This window comes from Falco biarmicus, chromosome 7 (genome assembly GCF_023638135.1).
Source record: "Falco biarmicus isolate bFalBia1 chromosome 7, bFalBia1.pri, whole genome shotgun sequence".
NCBI lineage: Eukaryota > Metazoa > Chordata > Aves > Falconiformes > Falconidae > Falco > Falco biarmicus.
Window position 1 is genome coordinate 31,463,103 of NC_079294.1, and position 25,719 is coordinate 31,488,821.

The window sequence follows — 25,719 nt, forward strand, 5'->3', positions numbered from 1 at the left end:
ACACCGATCATCAGACCTCAGACTTTCTATGTATCTTCAGGAGAGGAAAAGAGCATCCCCCTGCCAGGGCTCTATCCCACCCCCAGTTCGAAGCTCAGCTGTCTCCCACCACCTGCAGCCCACGGAACAGCTGAGATACTCGGGGAATGGCTGCCAGGCTTTGAACTCAACATACTCCTTTATTCTGCTAAAAACATCAGCGCTGTGGGCCCGCAGAGTGAATTGCACTGGAGGTGGGTGGGTGCAGGAGGTGCTGGGTGTCCAGAGCTGTCCATCACCACCAGGTGAGCTTCCCCGGGAGGGCTGGAGTTGCTGCTGGGTGGGCAGTGCCCCTTGCCCCCAGCCCTGGGTTGCCAAACAGCAGGAGGAGGTGGTGGTGAGGCTGAGGCACGGCCCGAAAGCTGCCCTGGCACAGGGCGCAAGGCAGGACAAGGCACAGGGCGAGAGCCTGACTGGGGAAAGCACAGCGGAGCAGGGTGCGAGTCTCCCAACCCCATGCTGAGGAGATCATGCTCTCATCAACCTCAGGGAAACACACGCAGGAACAAAAGTGAAACCAAAGCTGTTCCACAGAATCAGTACTAAAATGTCAGTTAATCCAAGTGCAAAAGTAAAATTTTTACATACTAATCTTCATTTAAATTTTGAGTATTCAGTTTCTCCTTTTTTTCCTCGTGGCAGTCTCTGCCACTAGCATCACCCATACAACCCCTTGCAAACTCACGTCTACATGTCACAATAAATTCAGACAAACCCTCAATTACCCATACCATCCCCACCAAAAAAAAACCCAAACAAAAAAAAAAAACCCAAACCAAAAAGAGAACCCCAAACCCAAGAAACCAAACAAAGCACCATAGAAACGCAGCCACCTCCAAAACAATTAGACAAGTTTTTCCACAAAAGATGGTGGCAACAGACAGAACTTGTCTATTGCTGCTGCAAAATCAACAAGAGGAAAAATAACGTTACTTGATGGAGCTATTATAAATACTGTTTTAATTGGATATTCAAGTAAGCACAAACATTTGGGACCCAAGGACTTTCTTGGCCTACAGCATCTCTCAGCTCGCCACTGCAGGGCTTGGCCTTGGGGCTGACACCAAGCGCCGATCCCCAGGCAGTGCTTACATGAGTGCCCTTGCTAAGAGTGCTTGCTGCTTAGCAAAATGTAATGCTACTGGGTGTGATACATCCATCTTTCCTGCACCAGACAAAAGGATCCTGATCAAAAATCCTGCTAGGTTTTGAGAAATCAAGAATTCCCTATCCAGGATGATGAAGGAAGAATATGCCCAGAAGCCAACACTAGAAATAAATGCTTATGTCCAGCAGCAGCCTAAATCCCAGTGATGTTTAGCTGTGTTACACAGTAAAATAAAAATAGCCGACTTCCCACTACTGTTAGAAATTACATCAAATCTTCCTGATACAAGGAGGTCCAAAGTAACTGCTAACAGCTGCACTGGGGAAGGATGTGAAAACCAGATTCTCACAAAAACAGGCTTCCCCCAACACGCTGCTCGCCTCGCTGCCCTACCCACTCACAAAGAGAAAGCAAAGCAGAACTTGTTATAAGGCATTTATTTTCGTTACGTGTTGGAAAGGGACAATTCTGTCATCAAACCAATTACAGAGATAATGCCACAATACCTACTGCATATTGCTTTACTGTTGAAACCAAACATTGTCCAAAACAGGTGCTTGGAAAATGAAAAGAAAATTAATATATCACCATCGAAATCAACGCCGTTAGATGAAAGCACCATCTTCATTGTCAGATCTGATCAGTCATGCAATTGAAGACGCCAAATAGCAAGTATTTTTGGTTTTTACAGTAAGCCATGATCTTTTAAGGGTTTATATAATTCTATACAAATTTAAATACAAAATGGGAATCATGTTCCAGAAATCATAGTGAACCGGGCTGAAGCAAATCACAAGACACTTGTTAACACTGTACAGCTGGATTTGAACACAGATATCAATGGACTTGCGAAACCTAGCACACACACAAAATGGTCCCCAAGATTCAGCCATGCTTCGGTGGGGAGCAATGCTGGAAAGTGAAAGAGAATATCCAATATTATTCACACCCGGAGGGCCAGTTTTCTCAAAATTGTTGGGATCCCACGGAATTGTTGTTACTCCATTTTAAGAACGACTGCATTTTAGTATATGGTTCTCACAAGGGTATACATGAACTATATCAAATACCGAATCAGAAATAAATAATAAAACATACATCTAATACATCTTTTATTTTTAATATTCTTTTTTACAGCACTAACTTTACAAGAGGATAAACAACTGATTTTTAGGGGCTGCTAACATCTGAAACAAAGTCACTATTTTATACTCAACATATACTCAACCTTTTAAAAACTTTATATATGTATATATGACTTTTCACACAAAAAATGTTAAAATAATTTATATCTAAAACCTACTGTGTAAGGAACGAAGAAGGAAATAAAATGTGGCTTTCCTTAAAAAGGATGGAAGAGGAAGACCTGATTTTAATGAACTCCACTGTTTCAGCTATTTCCGTAGTTTTAAGAGATTTCCAGGCCATCAACAAAAACTTGCCAGGACATCAGGAGCTCTCTGCAAACTCATGGCATGCTGGGCAAGGTCACCTGCTAATGGGCTCATGCGGCCCACAGGCATCTGCCAACATCAGCCTCAGTGGATTCAGGGTAAGAAAGGTGGAGAAAGAGAAGACATCTCTCCAGGTTGCTATTCAAGAGTGAAATTCTAGACCACTGGTATCACAATGTCCACTGGCCAGATTTTACTCCCAAACCCTTACCTATCCTCGCCCTACTTCTGCACCACAGATACAGGATGTTTTCTTAGAGTGGATTTTTTAATTCCACAGGAAAAACTGCCCCAGCAGCAGACCCCAATAGCCACCTGCACGCACACAGCGAGAATGATTCCCTTTGCTTGCTATAGGTGCTGCTATGCTTGTGTTACTGCGGAATCCAACATCTCAATTTATACCTGGATCCTCTCAAACTTCAACCATCTTTAATAATTTTTGTGGCCATGTAAACATGACTGAATCCATGGAGGATCTGAAACCCACCTGGTCAAAAGCTCAAGTGTTGATGGCCTGGATCTACAGAGTGAACAGGGAAAGGAAAGGTAGTGAAGATATGGAAAGTACTTTTCTAGAGGTTACATTCCTCTGAAATAGATATTAAAGCACTATTACAAATAAAATCAGCAATGTGATCTGCAATGGTGTGTCCATTTATCTATGAAAGCAAGAGGAGATTATATTAAAGGAAATATTTTAATCTACAAAAAGCATTTTCACATACTCCTAATTACAAAACACAGAGTTGAAACACCATAAAGTAATTGTATACTGAATACAGAAATCAATATATCTCTTACTAAAAAGGAGAGAGGAAAAGAATATTAGCAGGGTAATGCAAGTGAACTCCTGCAAGTGTGCACATGGGGAGACTGCTACAAACTCAAAATAGACTCTATTCACTAAAAAACCAAAACCCAAGATTTTCTGCACAGCTGTGGAAGGCAAGGCTGCAAGCTAGCATGAAAAAACCTGACTCACCTGTCACTGCTGCCACGCAAAGACTTTGGGAAACCAGTGTTAGTCTAAGAACTGAGAAGCCTGGATATTTTTTTTTTTTTAAGGATGGAAACAACAGAAGCATTTTTCCTTTGTCTCACTCTCTTTTGCCAGCCAATTCAAACACCTCTGGGCCCATGTATTCTGGTGCCTTTGGGCTGTATCTTGCCTCTGTTATCCACCTGGCTGTTCCCTGGCTGGATACAGCCCACAGTTAATCTGGAGAACTTGAGGCTTTAACTTGAGCAATCCTTGTTACGTTGTGAAGCCTCAGGGTCGGGTTCTTGATTTGTACTCATCTATAATGAAAACAAATTAAACTGGCAGTTTTCCATCTGAGCAACCTGCTGTGGACCTCCTCTGCACAAACATTCCCACACTGAGGATGGAGACCTTCAAACAGCTTTATCACTCCAAAAGTCTGAGTAGTATTAATAAAAATAGTGCATCTATCTACTGACCAGCCTGGTCAGTCGGCTCCTACAGCACAAAGGTTGAATAGCCAGACATGTGGTTAACCAAAGGCAAAACAGCATCGGCCCTGCGGTAGTTCTGCATTACAGAAACCACCAGCATCAGCACCAATGCTCCTGGCTAGCTGCATTTTTGCAGATGGTTTTCATGCAACGGTCAGGATGTCCTGGTATGGTCATTACAAACCCAGGCATAACGCGGCAAAGTCAGCTAGAGGGGGAAGAGGATGGCAATGACTTTACATCACAGGCACTAATACCACCGCTCAAGTTCTCTTCGACAGGGAAAAAACCTTCACCTGCTGAACCTGATTACATAATTACAGTGGAAACCAGAGTCCCATCTCCTCTATTGCGCTGACACAAAACCTGGAGAAATTCCAGTCAAGCTGTTCTTGTGGATTTCTAACAGTGAAGCAGAACAGAAATAGATCCCTAAGAAGCTAACTGGTGACCATGTAACTTTAATAGAATTGCTCTCATCAACAGCAATAACAGCTATGCCTCTGAAAACACAGCAGAACATTTCCTAACCCACAATAACAAATTCAAATAATTCAAACAGACATTATGGAAAATCCCCCTTAGATTGTCTGCAATTTTAAAAGCAAAGGCATTCCAGTATGGTCTAATATTACTAGACCCCCCTACTTTTACAAAAAACGACAAGACTACAGAATATCAACTAACTTACTGTGAAGCTTATCTTAAATCAAAACTATCCTGAACTTACCACATGAGGCAGCAATTCAGAAAAGCACTTTAGCACAGGCTTAATAACATACGCATGCTCAAATGTTTTGCAATAACGTAACTGTATGTCTGGATACTTGGTAACTTACAGATTTGGCTTTTAAAAGCTGGTCTCCCAATTTGCCCCCGTGATTTAGCAACATTCTATTACATGAGCCATAACAATAATTTCTGCAAGGAAATATAGTAGTACAGCAATTGCATGGTAATTTATGTGAAAACTCTATTGTAATGCCACATCACAACAGGCACCTGCATATCTGCACCTGGTAAATTAAAGTGATACCGATACATTTGATAAATAAAAAATAAATTACAGACTATGGGAAAAATGTCACTGCTCACACCAATGACCTAAACTTGTTTTTCTAGTTACTGCCAAGGTCTGGAGTAATATTTAAATATAGTATTTCTGCAAGCCTTCAGAGAATTACAAAATAAACTTCTAACAATCATTTGTAAACAAGTTTAAAATGCACAATTATATTTCAGTAGTTTATTTCGGAGAAATAAAGCAGTGCAAAATAGGCCAACCAAAATTCAGAAGGCAGCCAGGAAAATAAAGTTCTTATTTGATGTTCTAACTAGGAAACAGCATACAGACATTTCCATTGGATCCAACACTCAGATTCATGTAAACATACTTAGTTTGAAAGGTCTTGAGTTACTAACCCAGTTTTAACATCATTGCTTCTTCCCCACCACCCAATAAAAAAACCCCCAAACCAAAACCCCAAAACCCACCCCCCAAAACCCAAGCCATTGTAATAAAGGGAGCAAAAGGCAAGTCTACAAACACTCCACCAGCTGGTTACAAGAAAGTACCATACAAAAATATGCACTGGCAAGTTCCTTCCTGAGGGTATCTTTTGTTACACATGTAACATAAAAACACTTTTTATTTTAAACAAACAAAAACAAACCCCAAACTGCAGATGTCAATTTGATTTCAGTCATGGCTTTACGAAAGGTTTGGTCTATCGTGAATGCTTTTATAAACCCTTACCTATGTACATCTGACTTATACCACGACCACCCGAGACCTGCGAGCTGCAGACAACATGGGATCCAGCAGCCTCAAAGCATACAAGCGTCGTGAAGCGTGCTCAGCTCAGAACTGATCTGCAGTAGTCAAGGAAGTTGGCTGCATTTATATGCACCCTGGAATTTGACAGATACCACACTCATATGGTCCTTCCAGTCCCTATAGCAATATCTTAAAGTTAGTAACCCCTCTAGAGGTGAAATAATCTTCTCTTGTGTAAATCATCCTTGAAAATCTGATCCCAGCTACTTAATTTTCTTAAGTAAAAAACATGGTTTACACAAAAGAACTGCTACACAACACTCCTCAAAACCTTCTGCCCTCCAGGACTGGTACCATCAGGTAGGGTGGTGACACCTTTTACCTGGTTTAATCCTGTCTCCATGGTCTACCTGGGCTTTAAGCTCTAGATCCCTTCCTTTTGGGTAGATATCTAACACATGACACCAGCCAAACATTAAATGCTGCAGTGATGGATGCTTTTTGAAAACCTGCTATGGAAAGACAGAAATTCCCGCATCTGCAATCTAGGAGCCTAACTATGGCAATTTTCTTTACCACCCCCCCTCTAAAACATATTTTAGGGCTTATATGGGGAAGGGAAGGCCACTCTGTCTACTGAAATAGTGTCTCCATTGTTAGCACTGACAGACTTGGATATTTCCAGTTTAGTGTTCAGAATTGGCAAAAGTCACAGGAATTCTTAACAGCAGAAGATGCTGCCACGCTAGAAGATGCAACAGAGGGTGAACACTGTAGATTTACTGTGCATCTCAAGAGATACAAAATAGCTTAAAAACAGTATAAAGCACTATTGTAAATTACCACACAGCCTCATCCAGCAGCTTGCAACACAATGTGGTCTCTAAGCTGAAGCTGCTGTGTACTTCTACCTCATATAAAGGTACACAATTCTGTTTATATTTAATTTGCAAAATAAAAAAAAAAAAAAAAAAGCACAGCAGTATGGATCTATGGAAGGCAGCAACTCCTTAGGATCCACAGATCAGGTGCACTGCTCCAAGGAAAATGCACAGCTCTGCCGGCTTTTTTGTAGAGCTGTCCTACAGACCTCACAAGTGCAATGGAGGGACAATTACATTCTCTGCTAAGAGATGAGCTGCTTCCATTAACTTATAGGATTTCACCACTAGCAGACGACTGAAAGGATGATATTTAATCTACTAAATCACTCAGTCTAACTATTGGCACCCTGTCTGGGTCAAATGTGTTGCTGTTGGCGAGCGTGGTTAGAAGCTGCTTTTGATAGAAGCAATGAGGCCTGGGGGAAGAACTGCAAAGCTGGAAGTGGGGTGATCACCTTGGTTTTGCACCCTGAACAGCTAGTCTGCTCTCTCCTACTCAAAGTGCCACAGCTCTGCAGCAAGCTACCTGTCAACATCTTGACTGCTCAATGTTTCAAGAGATTTGGTTTAGTGATACTGAAGTTGTCTTAGCTTTCTTTTGCAATGGCCTATATGGAAAAAGGAAACGGAATATTTTAGGCAGAAATCTTTAGCACTGATACATTCAGACACTGCATTTCAACATTATCATCTTCTTGATACCACATGAGGTCAGATTTTAAAATGCTGGTCACCAGTGATTACAAAGAACAATAGAAATGAAAGAGCAACCCTCCCACAACGAAAGGACTAGTGTTAAAACCCACGTGTGTGTAAACTCACTATAGATTTGCAACTGGAACCTGATGAAATGGATCTGAATCACTTTCTCACCCTCGCCCTTTAAGTCCATTTCATCAGCAAATCAGGTTAAATCAAATGGAAGGTTTTTTTTTATTTTGATTTTTTTTGTGTTGTGTTTTGTGTTGATTTTTTTTCCCCATTTTTCACAATTGTATTGTTACAGCCTGATCTGGTTCTGGGACCAATATTTGTATCCCTGTGGCTTTCTCAGTCCATGGCATTGGCAAGTTATTGAGAAGAAGCTTTTGTTGCCAACGTAGCGACGCAGTGCTGCTGGAAGCTGGGGGACACTGCTGAGTTGCAGCCTAGTCTCTGGTGTTGCAGTTTTACTGAGCTGTTGGTCTCGCTTTCCACAATCCAGGAGGAGTCTTTTCCCATGACGCTGAGGCAGCCTGTGCTAGCACAGCATATCCGCTCATCCATGATCCCACCGGTCTGCTCTGCCAGGAGCTTGCTGTGGTTTAGCTGGGTCACCTCAGGTGCCTGACCCTGCAGGACAGCAGCTATGTGGTTCAGGAGATCCGTGAAAAATTCGGAAACACCCTCATAACCTGAAAAAAGGGAAAATGAAGGAGAAAAAGAAAAGGCAATTAAGTAATTTTCATAATTTCTTTGAAAGCTTTTTTCTACCAGTTTATTTCTTGGGCTGTCCTTGGCCTCCAAGTAATACTAAAAAGGCTTCTTTTCCATGACACTGTTTTGAGTGACTGCAAAAGCAGATTAGCATAAAGAGGAGCAAAGACCCTTGCTACAAAAATACTTTTGCTCAATAAGAAAAACTGTCACCTTTCAGATCTTCTGTTTCTTTTTCCTCCCAAATATGTTTGTGTATACATAATTTTAAATATATCCTACCACTTGTTGCCAAGTCCAAGTTTTCCCTAAGTTACAAACTCTGGTATAACACTGACCTTTCACAACCTCTTTCCAGGTTTACTATGGAAAGTATCTCTAGTGCAGAGTTTCCTTAAGGGTCTGGACCCTCTCTAAAATTTGCCCAGCAATACCCTCAGTTAGGGAAACCTCAGAAGACAGCGGGGCTGGCTTTATGCCCTACAGAAAAGGCAGCTTCCCACTGTGTAAGAAGCAGTGTGATGCTCATCTATCTAACCTAACTTGGTACTTAAAACACGTTTTCCGCTATGAGCAATGTCTGGAAAAACACTAGAGGGATAGTAAACATGTATCAGTGGTACAGTATTTGGTAGAAACATCAACCTTTTATTTCAGTACTGAAACTACCTTTCACCATGTATTGTTAAGCGATTCCAGACAATTTACAATGCAGAGTTTAACAACAAATTTACTAGTTAAAACAGTTACTCAAATACCAGGGGACATGACATTTTTGGTGACACAGAAGTGTGGCAGTGGGTGTGCAAAGCTTCTGGCTCTATTTTAAACACCAGTACACGCACAGTTTTATCATCACATTCCTTTTAAAACTGAACCACACATGCAATATTGGTACATCATCTCGAAATGGATCTTAACTGCTACTGCATTACCTAAAATTATCAATCTGATTTAGTATTTAGAGGTGACATATGACATACAGTGTATTTAATGGGATAGGCTGATTGTTTTAAAATGTCTATAAAAGTATTCTGAAGGTGATCTGATATTAATACAGGAAATTGAAGCGATAAGTAAGTTTAGCAGTCCCATGTGAATAGCACACATTCACACAGCAGCACATGAGCAGAATCAGAGACCACAAAGTGAATGCACGTTTAAAAACACTCTAGTGATTGGTCACAGGGCAGAAGAGTCCCTCAGATCCATATATAATTCAATTTTAATCTCCATTCTCCTGTAAAGACCAACTTCCTTAGGCAGTAAAATCTCAACTTCCTGAAAAACATCAGGTAAGAGGATAATTTCACCTTAAGATAAATGTGGTGAATTTATGGTGTATTTACAACACATATATTAACTAATTGACACTTATTGAGGCTGCTACATTGCTTTGGATGTTATTGTACTTGGTCACAATTCTCCTAGATACTTAAGAGGTCATACAAAACACCAGCAATGTGAGACAACAGCTCCCAGTTTTCCTTTCTCAAAGGCCCTTAAACAGATTCACCAAAGAAATCTGCTATTTAAAAATGTCAAGTTTCCCAGTGCCCCACACGATAATCCAACGGTCAGCAGGGAGCAACTAGGACTTTTATGGCTAGTTATGGGAGCCAGAACAAGATCTCCAGCACTTTGACAGAGGTGCTTGTTACACTTTCTTGCTTATGTAAAAGCCATGGGATTAGCCTTCAAATCTACTCAGAGTGTTTCAAACACCCCAGGAATAAGCCATCTCCATAGAAACAGCTTTAATATTCAGAGAGGAGATCCATAGTACCCTAGAGTGTTTCATGTCTGCTCACTGAAAACAAACCAGCCTTGTTTGAGGGCACCTGGCAAACTCACAAAGAAGTTGCTTTAAGTATTTAATGGCAATTAGATGGCCAGTTATTCAGTCCTGCAATCATCAGATGTTACAGTGTAAGGAAGCTGTACGTATCAGGCAGGCTTCCTCTGTGTAAGCCCTCTGCACACTGGGTGGAAAGGCCCAAGCAGTTCTGCCTGGTCACTCAGAAGAAACTTCACACACTTGTAAATAAGAAATACAAGGAAGGGAGGTAGAGAACATCTGAAAACAAGTACCTGCCCCCCTGACCTTCGTGGAGTCAAGAAATTCCTATGAGCATTTTTAAGCTAGCATTAGAGATGCTACCTGCCCAATTTTTTGGAGACTCTCCCTGATCTGGCACACATTCTGCTTTTCTGTATCTTCCCCTGGGCAGAGAGGAATGGACAGCCCATGTCCTGCATTTGTGGCAGTGTATTTACACACACAAAGTGCACATTCAGATCTGATGCTTCCAGCTACCAGCTATACGCACACAGAACCAGCCGCTCACCTATACTGGCGGTGGGCTGCAGAACATGTGCACAAGCTGCTTCTCAGGCTGGGTGAGCTCACCCGTGGCAGCAGGACACCAGGCTATGCAGAGCCCTTTCTCTCAGTTACCTGAGCTCAGACAAACATAAACCCCACATGCTATATGACTGTGCCAACAGTTAACTACCTCAGCTGGTAACCACTGCTAAATAAGAGTCCCAGTCATTTCCCATAGAACAGGAGGCACAATAGGCCTTTCAGACATTTACCTTGAAAATCTTTTTGAAGAGTTGCTGGTGCTACTGAAGCATGTGTCATCTGTTATCTTCCTACAGGTACAACTGCTCTCAATTCTGACATTAAACTACCGTCAAGATGACATCTGCAGAGTGGCAGGTTCAAATAAGCTTCAAGCCAGGTAAACAAAAAAAGACAGCACACAAGGAAGCCAAGCCTCTGGGCGGTTGGACAAGGCTTTGGCCTGGCCTGGCCCCAAGCTGTAGCTTGAGCTCCATGAAAGAGGCTGTGAATACTCCTTAAAGGATATCTCTTCCTGTCCCTTCCCCAAAGCAGTGGTGCAGAGATGATGTAGCAGGTCCCTGAAGCATTTAACTTGGCTTCAGTCTGGCTCTACTGCAACCCTTCCAGGACAGGATGACTTGAGGAAGAAGAGCAAGGGAAAGCCCTTTCCTGGGACTGAGAGAGGAACAGTGAGATCCCACTGCTGATGCAGCCCATCGGTGACTCTTTTGAGCAGGGCTGAATTTGAACTTCACATTAGGCAAGGTGTTGGCTCCATCAATGAACCCTTTGAATCATACTGGCCCTTGGAGGGAGATGCAGCTGCCTGGGCTGAACATGCTTTTGGGCAACAGTATTCTGTGTTGAGATGTAGCTCTTATTCTGCTGTATTTTACCTCATTGCTGCTTCTCCGACCTCAGCAGCCCTTGAAAGCTGCTCATCTCTCTCCGTTCTGCTACCTTTTACAAATCTGAAGGCAGTTTCGTCTACCCCAGCTTTCTCTCTTCCATATGTCTGGTCCCTGCTGCTATCCTCTATCTAGACTTCCTCCAGCTGGTCTTCAACCCATCCCATGGTGGTAAAGCTAGTAGCTACCTTCACCGACCCATGTGTTCACCACTAATAAAGTCCTGTGTGAGACACAATGTAGACCTGTGCATAAGAAGCTTCCTCGTGCTCTCAAGCCTCCTGCAAGGACTAGAACACTCTATTAATTCAATGTCTCTTCAAAGACCGATTACTGTGCAGACTAAAATACAGGACTTGGGCTAAATATTGAAAACTTCTGCCTTAGGGTAGAAGGACAGCAGCGCATAAGGCTGAAAGCAGTTCTGCAAACTTCTGCACAACAAGAAGGCATTACTACTCTTTAAATAGTTAAGTTTGCCACTAGCTGTTCCCCAATCTGGACTTTTTCATTTCATGAAAAGGGGAATTTCAGTCCGTGCAAAGTACCAAATCCAAAATACTTGAAAAAAAACCCCAAACCCCCAAAATATCAAACCAAAATGCAGGATTGCAAAAGAATGTCCTACTTCACTGACTTCAGGACCCAGTGTCTGAAATATAATCCCATTCACAAAACTGATATGGCTCCATCTGACACCCAATTTAGGTTGTTTCATTGCTCTTGGCAGAAGATGGTTTTCACAGCTCTTCAGATTCCATCAACACCATATGGCAGAACCAAGCTGCAAAGTGACCTGAGAATAGCAGGGCTGGAGTTTTAAGAGGAAGCCAGTCATTGTGGAGATGGACAGGCAAGGCACCACAGGGCAGTAGTGGGACTGAGGACCTGAACTGAAAGATCAAGAAGACTGAGGGCTCAGGGCAAGATCTCTAGATGTAAAGATTGAAAACTCAAAGTCTTCAATGACAGGTTAAACAAACTATGTAACAGCCTGTGTATGTCTCTGGAAACAAACATCGCTATTAAGAAAATGAGATTCTCAAAGAGAAAAACCCCATGCAAAACAGCATCACATGAGATGATGCATTCTGTTCCTGTGCTAGGCTACTGAATTTAGTACAAGTGACAGACCATTATTGCCTCTCCGTATAAACACTTTATAAAACTCCTTTTAACAATTTCAGTGGGCAACAAGCTTGTTTATTTGTTTCCGAGATCCATGTTGTACTAAAAAACCCCCAGAGGACAAATTTACCCATTTTCACATGCTTTAGTCTATTATTTTACTCCAGGATGCTCTTTCAAGAACCTGCAAGGATATTTAACTCTTTACAGCAACTCCTGGGCACATGTAATTTTATCATCACCTTCGTATTCCTGGTGTTTTCACTTTCGTGCACAAATGTCTTTTTGTGGGGAATCAATTTGCACAGGAAGAGATTTTCAAGGGGACAGTTTACTGCTTCCACCCCTCAACACTTTTAATGGCACAGAGTCTGGGAAAAAAGAAACCTTAGAACGCTCTCCTAAAATAGAATTTACTATTTTTCTTTTTGGCTTCAGAATGAGGGACAGGTCCAGAAAGGCCAGGTCCCAGCACTCAGTCCCATACTTCAGTTCCTGGGCATCCCTTTTCAGGGAAGGGCATAACAGCTGTGTTACAACTGGCTATTAAAATTTGACTGTACCTCCTTATAGCTGATATTTCAGCAGTGCATTCCATATCTAGATAAGGGTTCTGCCCTTCTGAGATTGAACAGTATCTGATCTCAGAACAATTTGGCTGCTACTTTCCTGTCCCTGACCTGGGAAGCAATGATGTGAGACAAAAGCAGTAGAACTTCACACGAAGCATGCACTGCACCATTTCCACAAAGCAAGAGTGGAAAGGCCTTTCTCACCTGGGAATGCATTTATATCAATGACCGCATGCTGCCCCGTCTGATTGTTAATGATGATATCAATTCCAAATAGGGAAACTCCCAGAGCTTGCCGCAGCGCCTTAGAGATTTCCCGGATGACGTCGTCATTTGGCCGCTCAAACACTCCTTCGATTTTATCCAGCTACAGTGGAAAAAGACACATTACTAAGGGACGCTGAAACAGTCCTTTTAGTGGAAAGATTGAATTTCAGAGGTTTCCAGGTGCATATTCACTGAATCTAATTGTAGTGAACTGGTGGCATGAAACAGAGAAAGACACCAAAGAGAAACTGCTTTCATAATGCAGAATCCTTCCTATATTGGAAGTTCACCTGCTCTAAAGCAGCTAGTTCTTCCTCTTCATACTGGTGCAGCTCCTTGAGACAGAGCAGTGTAGGAATCAATGGAGAATCAAGCTTGCTGTTTAAGGTGCTAGATCTACACCTTAAAAAAACAAATACAGCCGGGGTGTTTAACCCTGTGCTACAAATGTTTTGGATATCATTCTGTTATTTCAGTGTAGATTAAGGCCTATGTTAAAGGGCTGATACCAGACTCCCGTGGTTAGTCTGAGCCACACAATGCAACTCAGCTGTTCAAGGCAGAAGCTAATTCAAAGGGCATATCTTTTATGCAGGTTTTCATGTACAAATTATTCTATAAACATTTATTACAGTGAATAGCTCAGGTTATTTATGACTAGAATATGTAATTTTCTTTACTTTTGAACAACATTTATGCACCAGAAGTGTGCTGCTCTGCCTACAGAAGCATGCGTGGAATACATAAATGTATGAGAGAGATGGCAGGTAAACCACAGGAGCACTCTCTTAAGTTTTAAAGTAAATTTAGCCATAAAGGGACTTATGACTAGCACAGTTACAGTTTTAACATTTAGCATACCTATCAGCATTGTACACAAAATTTAATCATCGCTGACTACAAAATTAGTCCCCAGTAGAGCTTGTGAAACAGAAAAGAATCTGGAGACTCAGAGATTGAAAGGACCCAGTCCTGTAAAGTGACTTGCTCAGCAGCTGAGTACCCGAGAACTTGCTAGGATTCATACTTGCAAAGCTTATTAACTGGCAAAGCAAGCATGCACCTATGCAGCGTGCTGCCACTGCCAGCCCTGGAAGATAGGCAGAAATGGTCCCGTGGTCACAGCTTGGCCGTGCTTGCACGGCAGGCGGCTACTGACCCTCTGTGCCCTGCCCAACGTGACTTCTCCACTTGTCTTCCTGCTTTTTTGGACTCACCACTTGTCTTTTCTCACATCCTCGAAGGATGATTCATGCTTATTAAGCTCTCTGGACAGGAAAAGGCCAGGTATTTGCATTCAGAACCTCTCTGTCCCTTTGCCTAGATTAGCTTGGGGGAGTTCAGGCCTGCCAAGCAGCAGAGCCCTGCTGCATCAGTGCTTCCTCACCAGAGCTCGGTAAGGAAAACCAGAGTGGGGACACGGTCATGCTGGTTCATTGTACCGAACAGACCTCAGCCTGCAACACAGAAGCAGGCAACTTGTGAAGGAGCATCACTAGCTACTTGTGTTTCAGTAAGAATGGACTAGTTTTCCAGCCGCTGTAGAAGAAAAAAGACCAAGTGTACTTACTGCTGTTAAGACAGATGAGGATTCTGGTTTTGAAACATTGTGGCTGTTGAAAAATATTGATTCCCTGTCTGGAATTAAAAGCAGGTTGTAAATAACTTTCCAAAGGATTAGTACAAGGAACAGTAGATGGCACTGCAGCCCCAGGGAATCTAGTCTTGAGCCATACTGGGCAGACCCCCTCTCAACCCCCCGCCCAGGCCCTCTCCTGCCTGCTGGCACTCAGCTGCCTGCACAGGCAGGGACCCACCGCCCGGTCACCCACAGTTTTCACACCTCGGACCACAGATAAATAGAACTGCACGGGGTTAACGGAAACCGGTTTCCCTTCCTTCACCAAAGCCGATTAAGTTCAGTAAGATAATGTAGTTGATTTCTACTAATTTGCTATACTCAAAGTGTCAGTTCCAATGGGAAGGTGTTTGAAAGAAGGGAGAAGCAGCATTCACTGCAGGCAGTAGATCCATAGCACCCAGGGTACACCGAGATCCCTGCGAACCTGGGGAGGGCACCGTCACCATGGAGGAAAGCAGTAAATTTGACAGTCAGGACCTGTCCTTCTTTTGGAGGCACCACAGGAATGCAGGAGACACGCTGAGGTGACAGAAGCCACTAACATACCGCAGTGGAAACTATGGGGAGAGTTCTGTCAGCACCTCGCGCTCCACTCCCTCTGTGCTAGAGGTTTTACTGGTGGGGAGAAATCTACCACAACAAGTCTCCCTTTGGGATGCCCACTGCAGGAGATTGATGGCATCATACACACAACTCACATGGGAACACCTGGACCAAAGTCTCAGCATGCAGGTGGCACCAGTAATAAAGTATTTCTGCTGTGCTTGTCTCTCTGAGTGGACATCTAAGAGCAGCCAGAGGGCCACGTACAATAAACATGGAGGAACTGTGAAAAGCAAACCCAAATCCACGCTGCAGTCTGACACCACCACACACTGTTCTTCCTTTCCTCCCATTTAGACAGGCCCTGTACCTTCAGACAGTCAGCTCCTGGAGTGCCTCATAGCTGCCAGATCTGCTTAATCATCAGATGTGCCTAGTGAGCTGCCTGTAGCATGGGCCCCTTAAATTCTCCTGATGCGGGTAAGAAAGCGAGACACTTATCCTATATGTGCCCACAAAATTTATTTTTATTTGGGCTTCCAGACAACTTTCAAGTCTTACACTAAAGATGAGACATTAGCTATGGCATTCTTAGAAAGATGCCTTAAAACGCTCCCTTCCAGCAAAAATATAGACCAACTGTACTAATAGTTTATATGAACACAGATTCTGGGCTACTTATAGAGCAGGCATAAATGTAAATACTGCCATACACACCTATGGACAAGGACTTTTACTGGGATCCTACAATACATATACTAACAAAATACGTATTTGTGTGCAGAATATATGCCACAGTGAGCATACATGGACATACTAAGATCAGCAGGAACCACTAAGAAAAGTGACAAGAAACTGGTACTTGTTCATCCTTCCCCTTCACTTTGATACCTCCTCCACTCCCATCCCCACCTCCTGGATTTGTCCAGTTTCAGGTAGATCATGCTTCCATCCTTGCATTGCTAATTCCTTTTTGCTTCGGATGGGCCACAGAATGGAATTCTCTGGAAAGGAGCTTTTTTTCCATAAAGGAAACTTAAGTAATCATTAATTCAAACTCTTCAAGTGCTGCTTTCTAGTGACATATAGGACGATCACTGTCCTCACTGACAGGTCTGTTTCTCCTTCCCCCCAATACAGCTGGTATCTATGAACCAAAGGACAATTCCCACCAAAGTTTACAACACTAGGTCTCACATGAACAGAGAGGTTCACTTAGGGGAGAGCACAAGTGATCTTTAATTTAAACACACATACATAGTCAAGGTAAAAATAGGGAGAGAAAGTTCTGAAATGATGGAATCCAGGAAATTCTCTCCAAATCACATTTATAAACAAACTCTGGAACAAATGACATATGAACTTACTGCGGAATGAGAGAATTTCCCTCTCTCTTCCCCTTTCCACATGACATAAAACACTGTTTCCAACAGGTAAGGTTCAGGTTACCATTGCTTAAATATTTACTATATGAATGTCATTCGTATGTATTCCAGAGCAGATGAGTTATCACCCTTCCTACTGAAATAATACAGAAAAGGAAACACGGTATGGAGGATCCAGCTGCCTTCCCTTCAGCAGCCTTTTCAAAGGTATTATCCTTTTGAGCTGTTTGCTGCCAAGGCTCTGAGAACTGACATTTCCTTTTAAATCAGCACAATGTACCTGAGATTCCCGCAGAGAAGTTTTTTAAAGACGGTCTTTTCACCACTGTGTAGGACTCCCCAACCACGAAGACTTTATACAGCACAGCATTGTGATTGATGAAGCTCTGAATGACGCAAGGGGGGCGAACAGCTTTCAGGCCCTCCTGGTTGAAGATGATCGCCATCTGGAAATACACACACAGTTGTGCACAAGTCTTTCAATACTTTCACGCTTACCTACCACTCGACTACCAGTGAGGGGAACATCTCCTAGTGGATGTGTGAATTCCTTCTCAACAGCTAGTCCTATTTCATTAAGTTTCATTTCACTGACACACAACCCTCCAAATACTACTGGCAGTGCAGTTTTCATTTTCAATCAACATTTTCTTCTCAGCTCTTTGCAATTTCATTTGTTGCTTTTAGTTGGGAAGCTGCTGCAACTGCAGGTACAATAAAAGGGTAAAACATTTGACCAACACAAATGACAAAGTCTGTACTGAATACAAGTGTGTACCATGAGAACACAGAAGGAACAGCTCTGTGTACTAACTGTACAAGTTCTTCCCCGCAACTCTATTTCCCATGGTTTGGTTCAGTCCCGTTGCAATGGCCTAAGCACCAGAGTTTCACCCACATCATTAGAGAACTTTTTTCAGACCCTAGCAGCTCTTACTGCTAGCAAATGCTGACCTAATCATTTTCTTGGCTTGATTTCATCCCATTAACTCCAAATGGATAATCCTCTTGAAGGTACCGGAACAAATACGCCAAAAAGGAAAGCATTTAGAGGGCCTGAATGAGAAAAACAGCTGCCTCAAACAGCACAGAAATGTTGCTGGTAGATGCACAGAAGTACTTTGATGAGCCAGCATACCTTCACCACAAGTTACACTGCTCTTTCCATTGATTCCTCCATTACCATGCTTACATGCATATATAATTATCCTAACAGCGGTGCCCCATTTTGCAGGTTTGCTGTTGGGAGTATTGATGCACATGGCTCCTACGCAGAACCAGCAGTAAGCACCATCATGGCACAGGTGATGAAATTACATTAAACCAGTGTTGCCCTACACAGAAGCGAGCATAAACTCAGCTTTGCTCTCCATCCTTAAGGCCCTGAAAAAGCTATGCTCTAGTTATCTGAATACTGACCTCTCTTCATTACTGCTGTGATGCTGGGCCTTGTTATCCACAGTGGCAGTAGGGCGTGCTGGTAGTCAGGTGAATATGAGTAACGACTGTTCAAGGCCAGAGAACCTGACATACATTTCATCTTCCTCTCCTCTGGGCAAAACTCCCTCACACAGGTAGGGATGCTTTGGTTAGTGCAACTTACCCCTCCGAAAAGCCTTGAAGACATCAGCTAATCATTCAAGCCTTGAGCCTGCCACCTACCTCAGTCAGTGCAGGATGCACAACACTTACTAGAAAAGTTCCCAAGCTCTGAAACACAAGTTTTCTTATGCCTGTTAATATTTTCTCATTGGCCTGCCTAGACCTACTGTTTTGCTTAGGATGCAAGACAATCCAGAGAAATTAAAGAGAATTCCTCTGGGTCCTGCAGTGACTCCACAGTAATATACAGAATAAAATTGGAGCTTCCTGCCTCAGCACGGTGCAGATGAGTTATACTGTTTGCTCTTTCCATATGCTTCCTGTCAGTTTTCATGCTTTCTGAGATTAGCTGTATCTTAGTGAAGTCAGGGTCACTGGAAGGAGTTTATGAAGAAACTGTGCCACTTTTCATGCTCTCTCTCACATATTATATGTGATCAGCTGGTCATCTGATGTACGCTGTACTTTCAGACTGAATTTTTGCTAACGCCTTAGTTTATTCCTGTAATAAAAATAGCAAATACAATAGGTTTTATTGTTTAAAAACATAGCCATGGTAAATAATGTAGCGATTACATACTCATAGTTAAAAGTCTGCGCGCATTTCTGTCCTTATTCCTCCTTATCTGGTAGACCACATTAGATCACATAATTGTCTGCATGCATGCACAATGACTCAGTAGATTAACATTTTCTGAGTTCAAGCCAACGCGTGCATTCAATACCTACTTGCAGATGATATTCTTACTCTGTCTCTGTTACATCAGATGCTACTTACCTGATAGCACAGAGTGAATTTGTGAGTGGTAACAACCTGTGCAAGAAAAACCTACTCTAACCTGCAGAATCATCCATCAAGATGATTCACAGCAACAACATCGTACCTCATTTGTCTCTCACCAGTGGCAAGAAACACTGCTTTCTTCCTCCTCTTGTGTAGGCTGTTGGCTTTATAGTAGCTACAACATCATACTGGAAGAACTGTGCTGTTCCCATAGTGTTCTCTTCAAATATTTGTTAATTAATCCCCGCAAACATAAGATGAGCAGGTACTTATAATCCTATTTTAGAAGCATGGAAACCCAGAGAGTTTATCTTCTTGGCACAGAACTGATCTAGGCTACTGGAAACCATGTGAAACCTCTCTTCTGCAAAGCTCTGTGCCAGCAGCCCCATGGCCAAGCACACAACCCATACAACTCCTGTGGTGTTGCGTTATGCTGGTTCACTGCGATGTCTCATGGTTTTTGGCATGCATGAATACAGCTCCAAGAATTTGCTTGCAGGGTGCACTTGCTCTTTGTCATCTAGCACAGACCTGCTGTCTTGCAGTTAACATGGGAACAATACCTTATATCATAATTTCCAAATAGCATTCCTTATTATAAATGCAGAGCTCTTCTGAAGGCAAAAAAACCACGTTTGGCACCAAGAATTTTTACTAACAATGTCCCTAAGGAATTCAGACTCAAAAGTACAGCAGCTCTCTGCCTTTTCATTTCCCGTCTCCTCAGCGTTTAGAAAAAGAGTCATTCTAGACATATTTTTTCAGGTTATGGGTCTCAGTGCTGTCTCACATGTTCTGACCTGCTGGCAGCTGGGAAGGACAACCCCCAGGCATCATCTCTGTTGAAGTCTAACAAATGGTGCTGGCAAAGTGGGGTTCAAGCGCTGAGCTGGCTGATGCAGAGGCCATGCAGAACTGTGGGACACCACAAGACGACTAACAGCATCCTGGCTTAACTAGCTCGTGTTCTCATTGCAAAATGCAGAGCCTGCCAGCCTTGGCTGGCACCAAACCAAAACTCAAGCCTTCACCTCCACCTGTCCCTGTTAGTCAGTACCTGAGCTTTCTGAACAGTCATCTTATGAAGAAAACCAGGTTTCTGGTCAGTCTGTGTTCTAGTTCCAGTGTCAGCTCTGCACTGGGAATATCTCTACAGAAAATGAAGCAATTTACCAAAAGCCAAAGAAGTCATTAATAAAATGGGCAATAATTTCTTGCTTCTAGATGTATGGTCCATGTTTTAGACAGATTGTACTGAAGCAGAGTTTTTCTTCTACACTTCCCTTACTATTATTGACCATAAAACAGCAGTTACAAAACATTTCCTCTCTGATCATAAGTAAGACTTTTGGATCGCTCCTGAGAACTCACCAGTTCCAGAAGTGACTACTACTACTAACTATGTAAAGCACCACACAAGACTTCAGGTTTTTTTCCAGGGGTCCTCCTAGGTTCTAGTCATAAGTTCCTATGATAAAGTGCAGCTTACAAATTTTGGTGTAATTTTTGCTCAGAAAATGGAATTCTGGCAGGAGGCTGAGTTATGTCTGCACTGTATGAAATAAGAGCAAAGAAAGATTCACCAGGGAAATGAAGTCCAAGCCTGACTGGCCAAGCACTGGAAAGGTTCATGCATTTCAGGTTGTAGTTGCAGAGGAGCACTTGACATAAAACTCAGCAGAGAAGCTGGAGTCTTAAATTTATTAAAAATCCAGTGCCAAAGTGTCCTCAGGAATGATGGCAAAAATTTATAGCAGCTGCTCTGGCAAACTAATGGGACTGTCTGTCATTTTGTAAAATGATCCAAACCAAGGTCTGTGTGAAAAATCTCGCACTTTTAAAAGGAAATGCTGGTCGCTAAAGATTTCAGCCGTAGCCATTCTGCTCATCTGGATTTACATTTTACTTCAGACCCTTCAGTGCTCAGAGATGCTGCAGCAACATACTGCATGTTTCAGGAGCAGCTGGGAAACCTGGACCGATAACCACATTGTTAACAAAGGAAGCCAGGCATTAGGAGAGCCAGCAGTGAGGGCTGGATTCTCAAAACTAAGCTGTAGTAAGCAGGAAGGCAGGAAGCACAAATGGAAAAGAATTAAAACAGGATTCAACTCACCTCAATTTAGAGGCTGCTAGGCTCATAGGGAATGCATGCCTTCCAGGAATACACAACCACTTTAACTGCAATTGCCTTACAGGAAGGAGGGAAGGCAGATAGTTCTACCAGTCCTGTTCTCCCCGCAGCTCCAACCATGTTATTACAAGTGAACAGGCCTGGAAACTGTCTCTATTTGCTATTTTCTTCCTCTCAAGCAGAGGAACCAGTTGCTTCATCTGCAGCACAAAACCATTTCTCACCTGTACCACACACATGCTGGAAAAGAAACATGGTGGGATGGAAGCATCACTTAGTGTGAGCTCCCACCAAAGGAGAGGCTGAAGGAGATTCCTTACAGACAGAACTGACTGGAGACTGCAAACTGCTAGAAGTAACTAGATGACAGAAGCTAGAAACCGCCAGAAAGGACTTCCACGTCAAGAGGTCAAAGTTATATTTAACTTAATTTCAGATAAATCTGAAGAAATAATGCCATAATTAAACATGAGGGAGAGGTGGGGGAAGGGAAGTCATTTGGGCATAGCCCTCATTCTGCCTACTGCAGGATCAGAAAGGACCAGCCAAACCACCATGGGTGGACGGGAAGCAGGGGGATGACACTGCAAAAGTTTTTTAACTCACCTCGTGAGAGTTGGTTCCATGGGCCACTCTGGTTTTACATACTGGGTAAATAAAAAAGAAACAACAATGCACCACTGAAACAGGACACACAAACCCCTTATAAATCCATTCCCACCCACACGTGCAAACACTGGAGTTCACCAGACCAAGGCATTGACTGTACTAGACACAAGTGACAGTCTCTGCTTGAACAGTGTCCTCAGTCACTGCAAAGCCTGGCTTGCTCCAAGCCCTGCTCTCTCAACTCCTCCCTGTAACTATGGTGCAAGCAGAGGTCATTATTAGGACTGGACAGAGGTGCAAAGCATCAGCTGTCAAGTTAGTACAGGTACTGGTATTGCGATCCTGCAATCACAAGTATGTGATTTTGGCTGAGGCTGGAGCTACTTTAAAGGTACCAAAACCCGCCACTGTCCTGAAAACAAGGGAACTAGAACACAGTGGAAACCAAGTTCTTTCCCTACATTCCTAGTTTTGGGGAAGAGCAGGAAACTGAATGGGCTGAACCAAACTAAGATACAACATATTTTTTGCAGGCATAGAGGGGGACAAAAAAAGTAGTAAAAGCCCAGCTCCTTCATATTCCTCACCTGCTCTGTATATCCTGGTTCTCATCTCCATCCTAAAACCAGTAAGAGGAAAGAAACAACATGCTCCTGCAATTATGAAACCTGAGAAGAGCTGAAGACCCTGGGACCTACACAATGACTAGAGCTAATGAGCTAATGTTACTTTTATGTCAAGCAAAGGAGATGAAGACTTTCAAGTAGGGAGGGGGTGGATAGAATAACGCTTCTTTGGAAGAGTTGTTGGAAGAGTCAAATTGCCAGGCAAGAGGACAGGCAGCTACGAAAGGCAGATGACCTGCACTAGAGTCCAAAATAAGTTGGTAACTTGAAATTTTGGGAAGTGGTATATGATGTCCCACAGACACATGCTCTGGAGAGCAGGAGTGTCTTTAAGGGGGGGAAGAAAACCAGAGAGGAGACAGAAAAAGCAGTCTCACGATACAGTTATATTAATTTTCAGTGTTATTTAGAGGGGTTGATTCTGGCCTTCTGAATATATGGACTATGCTGCTGTCTACTAAGCACTAGCCAGCCCGTATCAAGAGAACAATGTGCATGGGTGAGGGAGGCGGGGGTCAAAGTCATTCAGTGGGCTTTAAATTACTGCTCCACAATCCAGTTTCAGGAGGCCTGCCTCGTTTGGGACAGCAATGCTTCTTCCACATGACTTTACCCCTGGACCTTACAAATGAGGCAAGCACCAAGGGAACAAACACTGACTAACCAATTCTGCTCACTTCATACTGCAAGGAATCAAATAAAGGAATGAATTAAAGCTCAAGCTCCACAGTGAAACTTGCTACAAAGCACAAACAGTTCATAGCAGCTGTTTGAGGCTGTGGGCCCTTGGAGCCTGCTATGTATGGCAATTTTTACATTCTCTTCTACTCCCCAAGATTGTATTTCTAGCCTGGACCAGGGAAAGGGAGGGGTGGGTGAAAAAAGGGGGCAGTCAGCAAGGCAGCAATTTTCTCAAGAAAAATAATGAATGCAGCTGGCAGAAAAAACTTCTTGCACAAGTACAGAGCAAAAGGCTAATTCTGTTAGAACTATTAGCATTTCCCAGGAATGAACGTTTACTGTAGTGAGGTGTCTAAATTAAGGAACATCAAAAAAAGGCAAAGTAAAAGCTGATAGGGAGGGGGTTTGTTCCATATTCCAAGAAGAGTGCTTCAAAGCATTTGTTTCAGGAAGGTTTTAACATCCCTGACACTTCGGCAATGAAACCTATGCTCCTACAGCATTGGCTATGTCTTGGGGGTGCATGTGCAATATTCAGAACCTACTAGAAGTACCAAGGAAAAGCTCATGTACATACTGAATGGGAATGCCAGTCCATTCTTCTCTATAAGCTGCAAGGTATCTTCTCCACAGGCACTTGTCAGCTCCATAAAGGGTGGTGAACAGATCCTCTCATCTGCAAGACAAAAACCCCACAAAACACAAAACCTCAAATGGAGATAAGGGATTTAGCTTCTCAGCTGCATCATTACCAGCTCTCTCCAAGTGCTTCTTGATAGTCAGCTTTACTTTAAAAGTTGATATTAAAGCACCAGAAAGATGATCAGCCAGACCTGAATTTACGTTTCTGAAAACATTTCAGAAGATGAAACCCCCAATTTTCAGATAATCTAAATGGAAGTATGAAGCCCATATTTCCAGAGTTAGGCAGCAAGAATGATCACCTGCTTAGGAATATGTAGCGGCACAAGACCTAGCCAGTGAGGTGAAAAGCAATTGAGATCTTGGCTCTTAACGTTATGCCTTCAAGCACAATTTCCTAAAGCATTTTACAAAAACCTGAATGGTCAGCAAGCGTGGCTGGAGTAGGCAGTCTCACAAAACCATATGTACTGTAGGGCCGCTCAGGTGGCAGATTCCAGTGTGGAATACTTCGGCCAAGATGCCAGCCATGTAATACATCCCACTGTCCATTGGGACCTCTCTACCGTGAAAGCAGTGCTCATTCGGGCTGGCAAAGCCAGTCAGAACACTGCTGAGACACTGAGACACCTTGGCAAGACTGCTCAACGGACTTTGGTTAAGGAGAAAAAACATGGGAACGACAACAAAATTTAACAGCAGTTCTGCTCTGGAGTGTTTCTGCTCATATTGTGCTTGTTCACATGGGGTTGCGGGAAGGCTGGAGTTAAAACTTGGCCGTCTTAGTGATTCAGTAGGTTGAAGCGCTCTAGGATTCCTGTCCTGTTCACTGTAGCAGAACTTTGATTACCCCAGCAATGCAGCAGGAAAGGGGATTACACTGCAGGACTTAAAAAGTACTTGCGCATAAAACTCTACCACTCAAAGAGGGCTGGGCTGCAATTTCAAGTGCAAAGAGAACTTTGGCTTCAGCCATCGCTCTGGGACAAGTCAGCGGGCCCCAACACTTTCAGACAAAAGCTGTGCACACATTGACAAAGTCAAAGCCAGAACATTACCCAAGTAAGAGCAACTATCCCACTTAACTCCTCAGTGTGTGTAGTCCTAAAAGTACTGCCTCCATGGAGTTTTAGCTGCAGCCAGGTTAACTTTGGAGTCACAAACAAGTCACAACTTGAGTCAGTTGTGCACTACTGAACTGCAGTTCAGAACAGGTCTGCCAAAACTCACTTCTAAGATTAATTTCAAGAGAAATAGCATGACACCTTTCTCCACGAAGCAACTGGAGACCAGTACAAACGGTGGATGCAACTATATCTGGCAAACTTAAGTCACAGGTTTATATCAACCAGCAATGTGTCTTGAAAATAAGCAAAACGTGACTGTTATTACCACCCATATGTATCTTGGCAAACACAGGGAATCCAAACAGGTGGAGGGTACACTGTGCAGATGGTGCAGAAACTGAAAAGTGCATGTAAACTCAGCAAAACTAACTATATACTCTGAGAGAGCCATGCATCCAGAAACCACTTCATAAGCATTGTTCAGATTAATGCTTTTCACTTCATTATAAATAAATGCTTATGCATGTTCCCTCACACAGAAGAGAAAATTGAATCACTGAAAGTAACTGAGAGGCAAAACTCTCTACATTTTGATATACATATCTCAATGCACACGTCA

The 25,719-nt window shown here is 42.9% G+C and overlaps 1 protein-coding gene across 3 annotated transcripts in view; it reads right to left on the reverse strand.

Moving 5' to 3' along the window:
* Positions 1-1,569: 1,569 nt before the first annotated feature.
* Positions 1,570-25,719, reverse strand: part of ITPK1 (inositol-tetrakisphosphate 1-kinase) — a 150,023-nt gene continuing 125,873 nt past the window's right edge. For 2 of the 3 annotated variants that reach the window (XM_056347489.1, XM_056347491.1), the window contains exons 6-11: positions 23,969-24,067; positions 22,082-22,122; positions 17,233-17,398; positions 14,953-15,020; positions 13,320-13,482; positions 1,570-8,135 (exon numbers count right to left, since the gene is read on the reverse strand). In XM_056347489.1, the coding sequence (XP_056203464.1) occupies positions 7,813-8,135; positions 13,320-13,482; positions 14,953-15,020; positions 17,233-17,398; positions 22,082-22,122; positions 23,969-24,067 (860 nt within the window). In that variant the 3' untranslated portion in view covers positions 1,570-7,812. The remainder of the gene's footprint in view (positions 8,136-13,319; positions 13,483-14,952; positions 15,021-17,232; positions 17,399-22,081; positions 22,123-23,968; positions 24,068-25,719) is intronic. The other variant, XM_056347492.1, reaches the window with a different exon arrangement.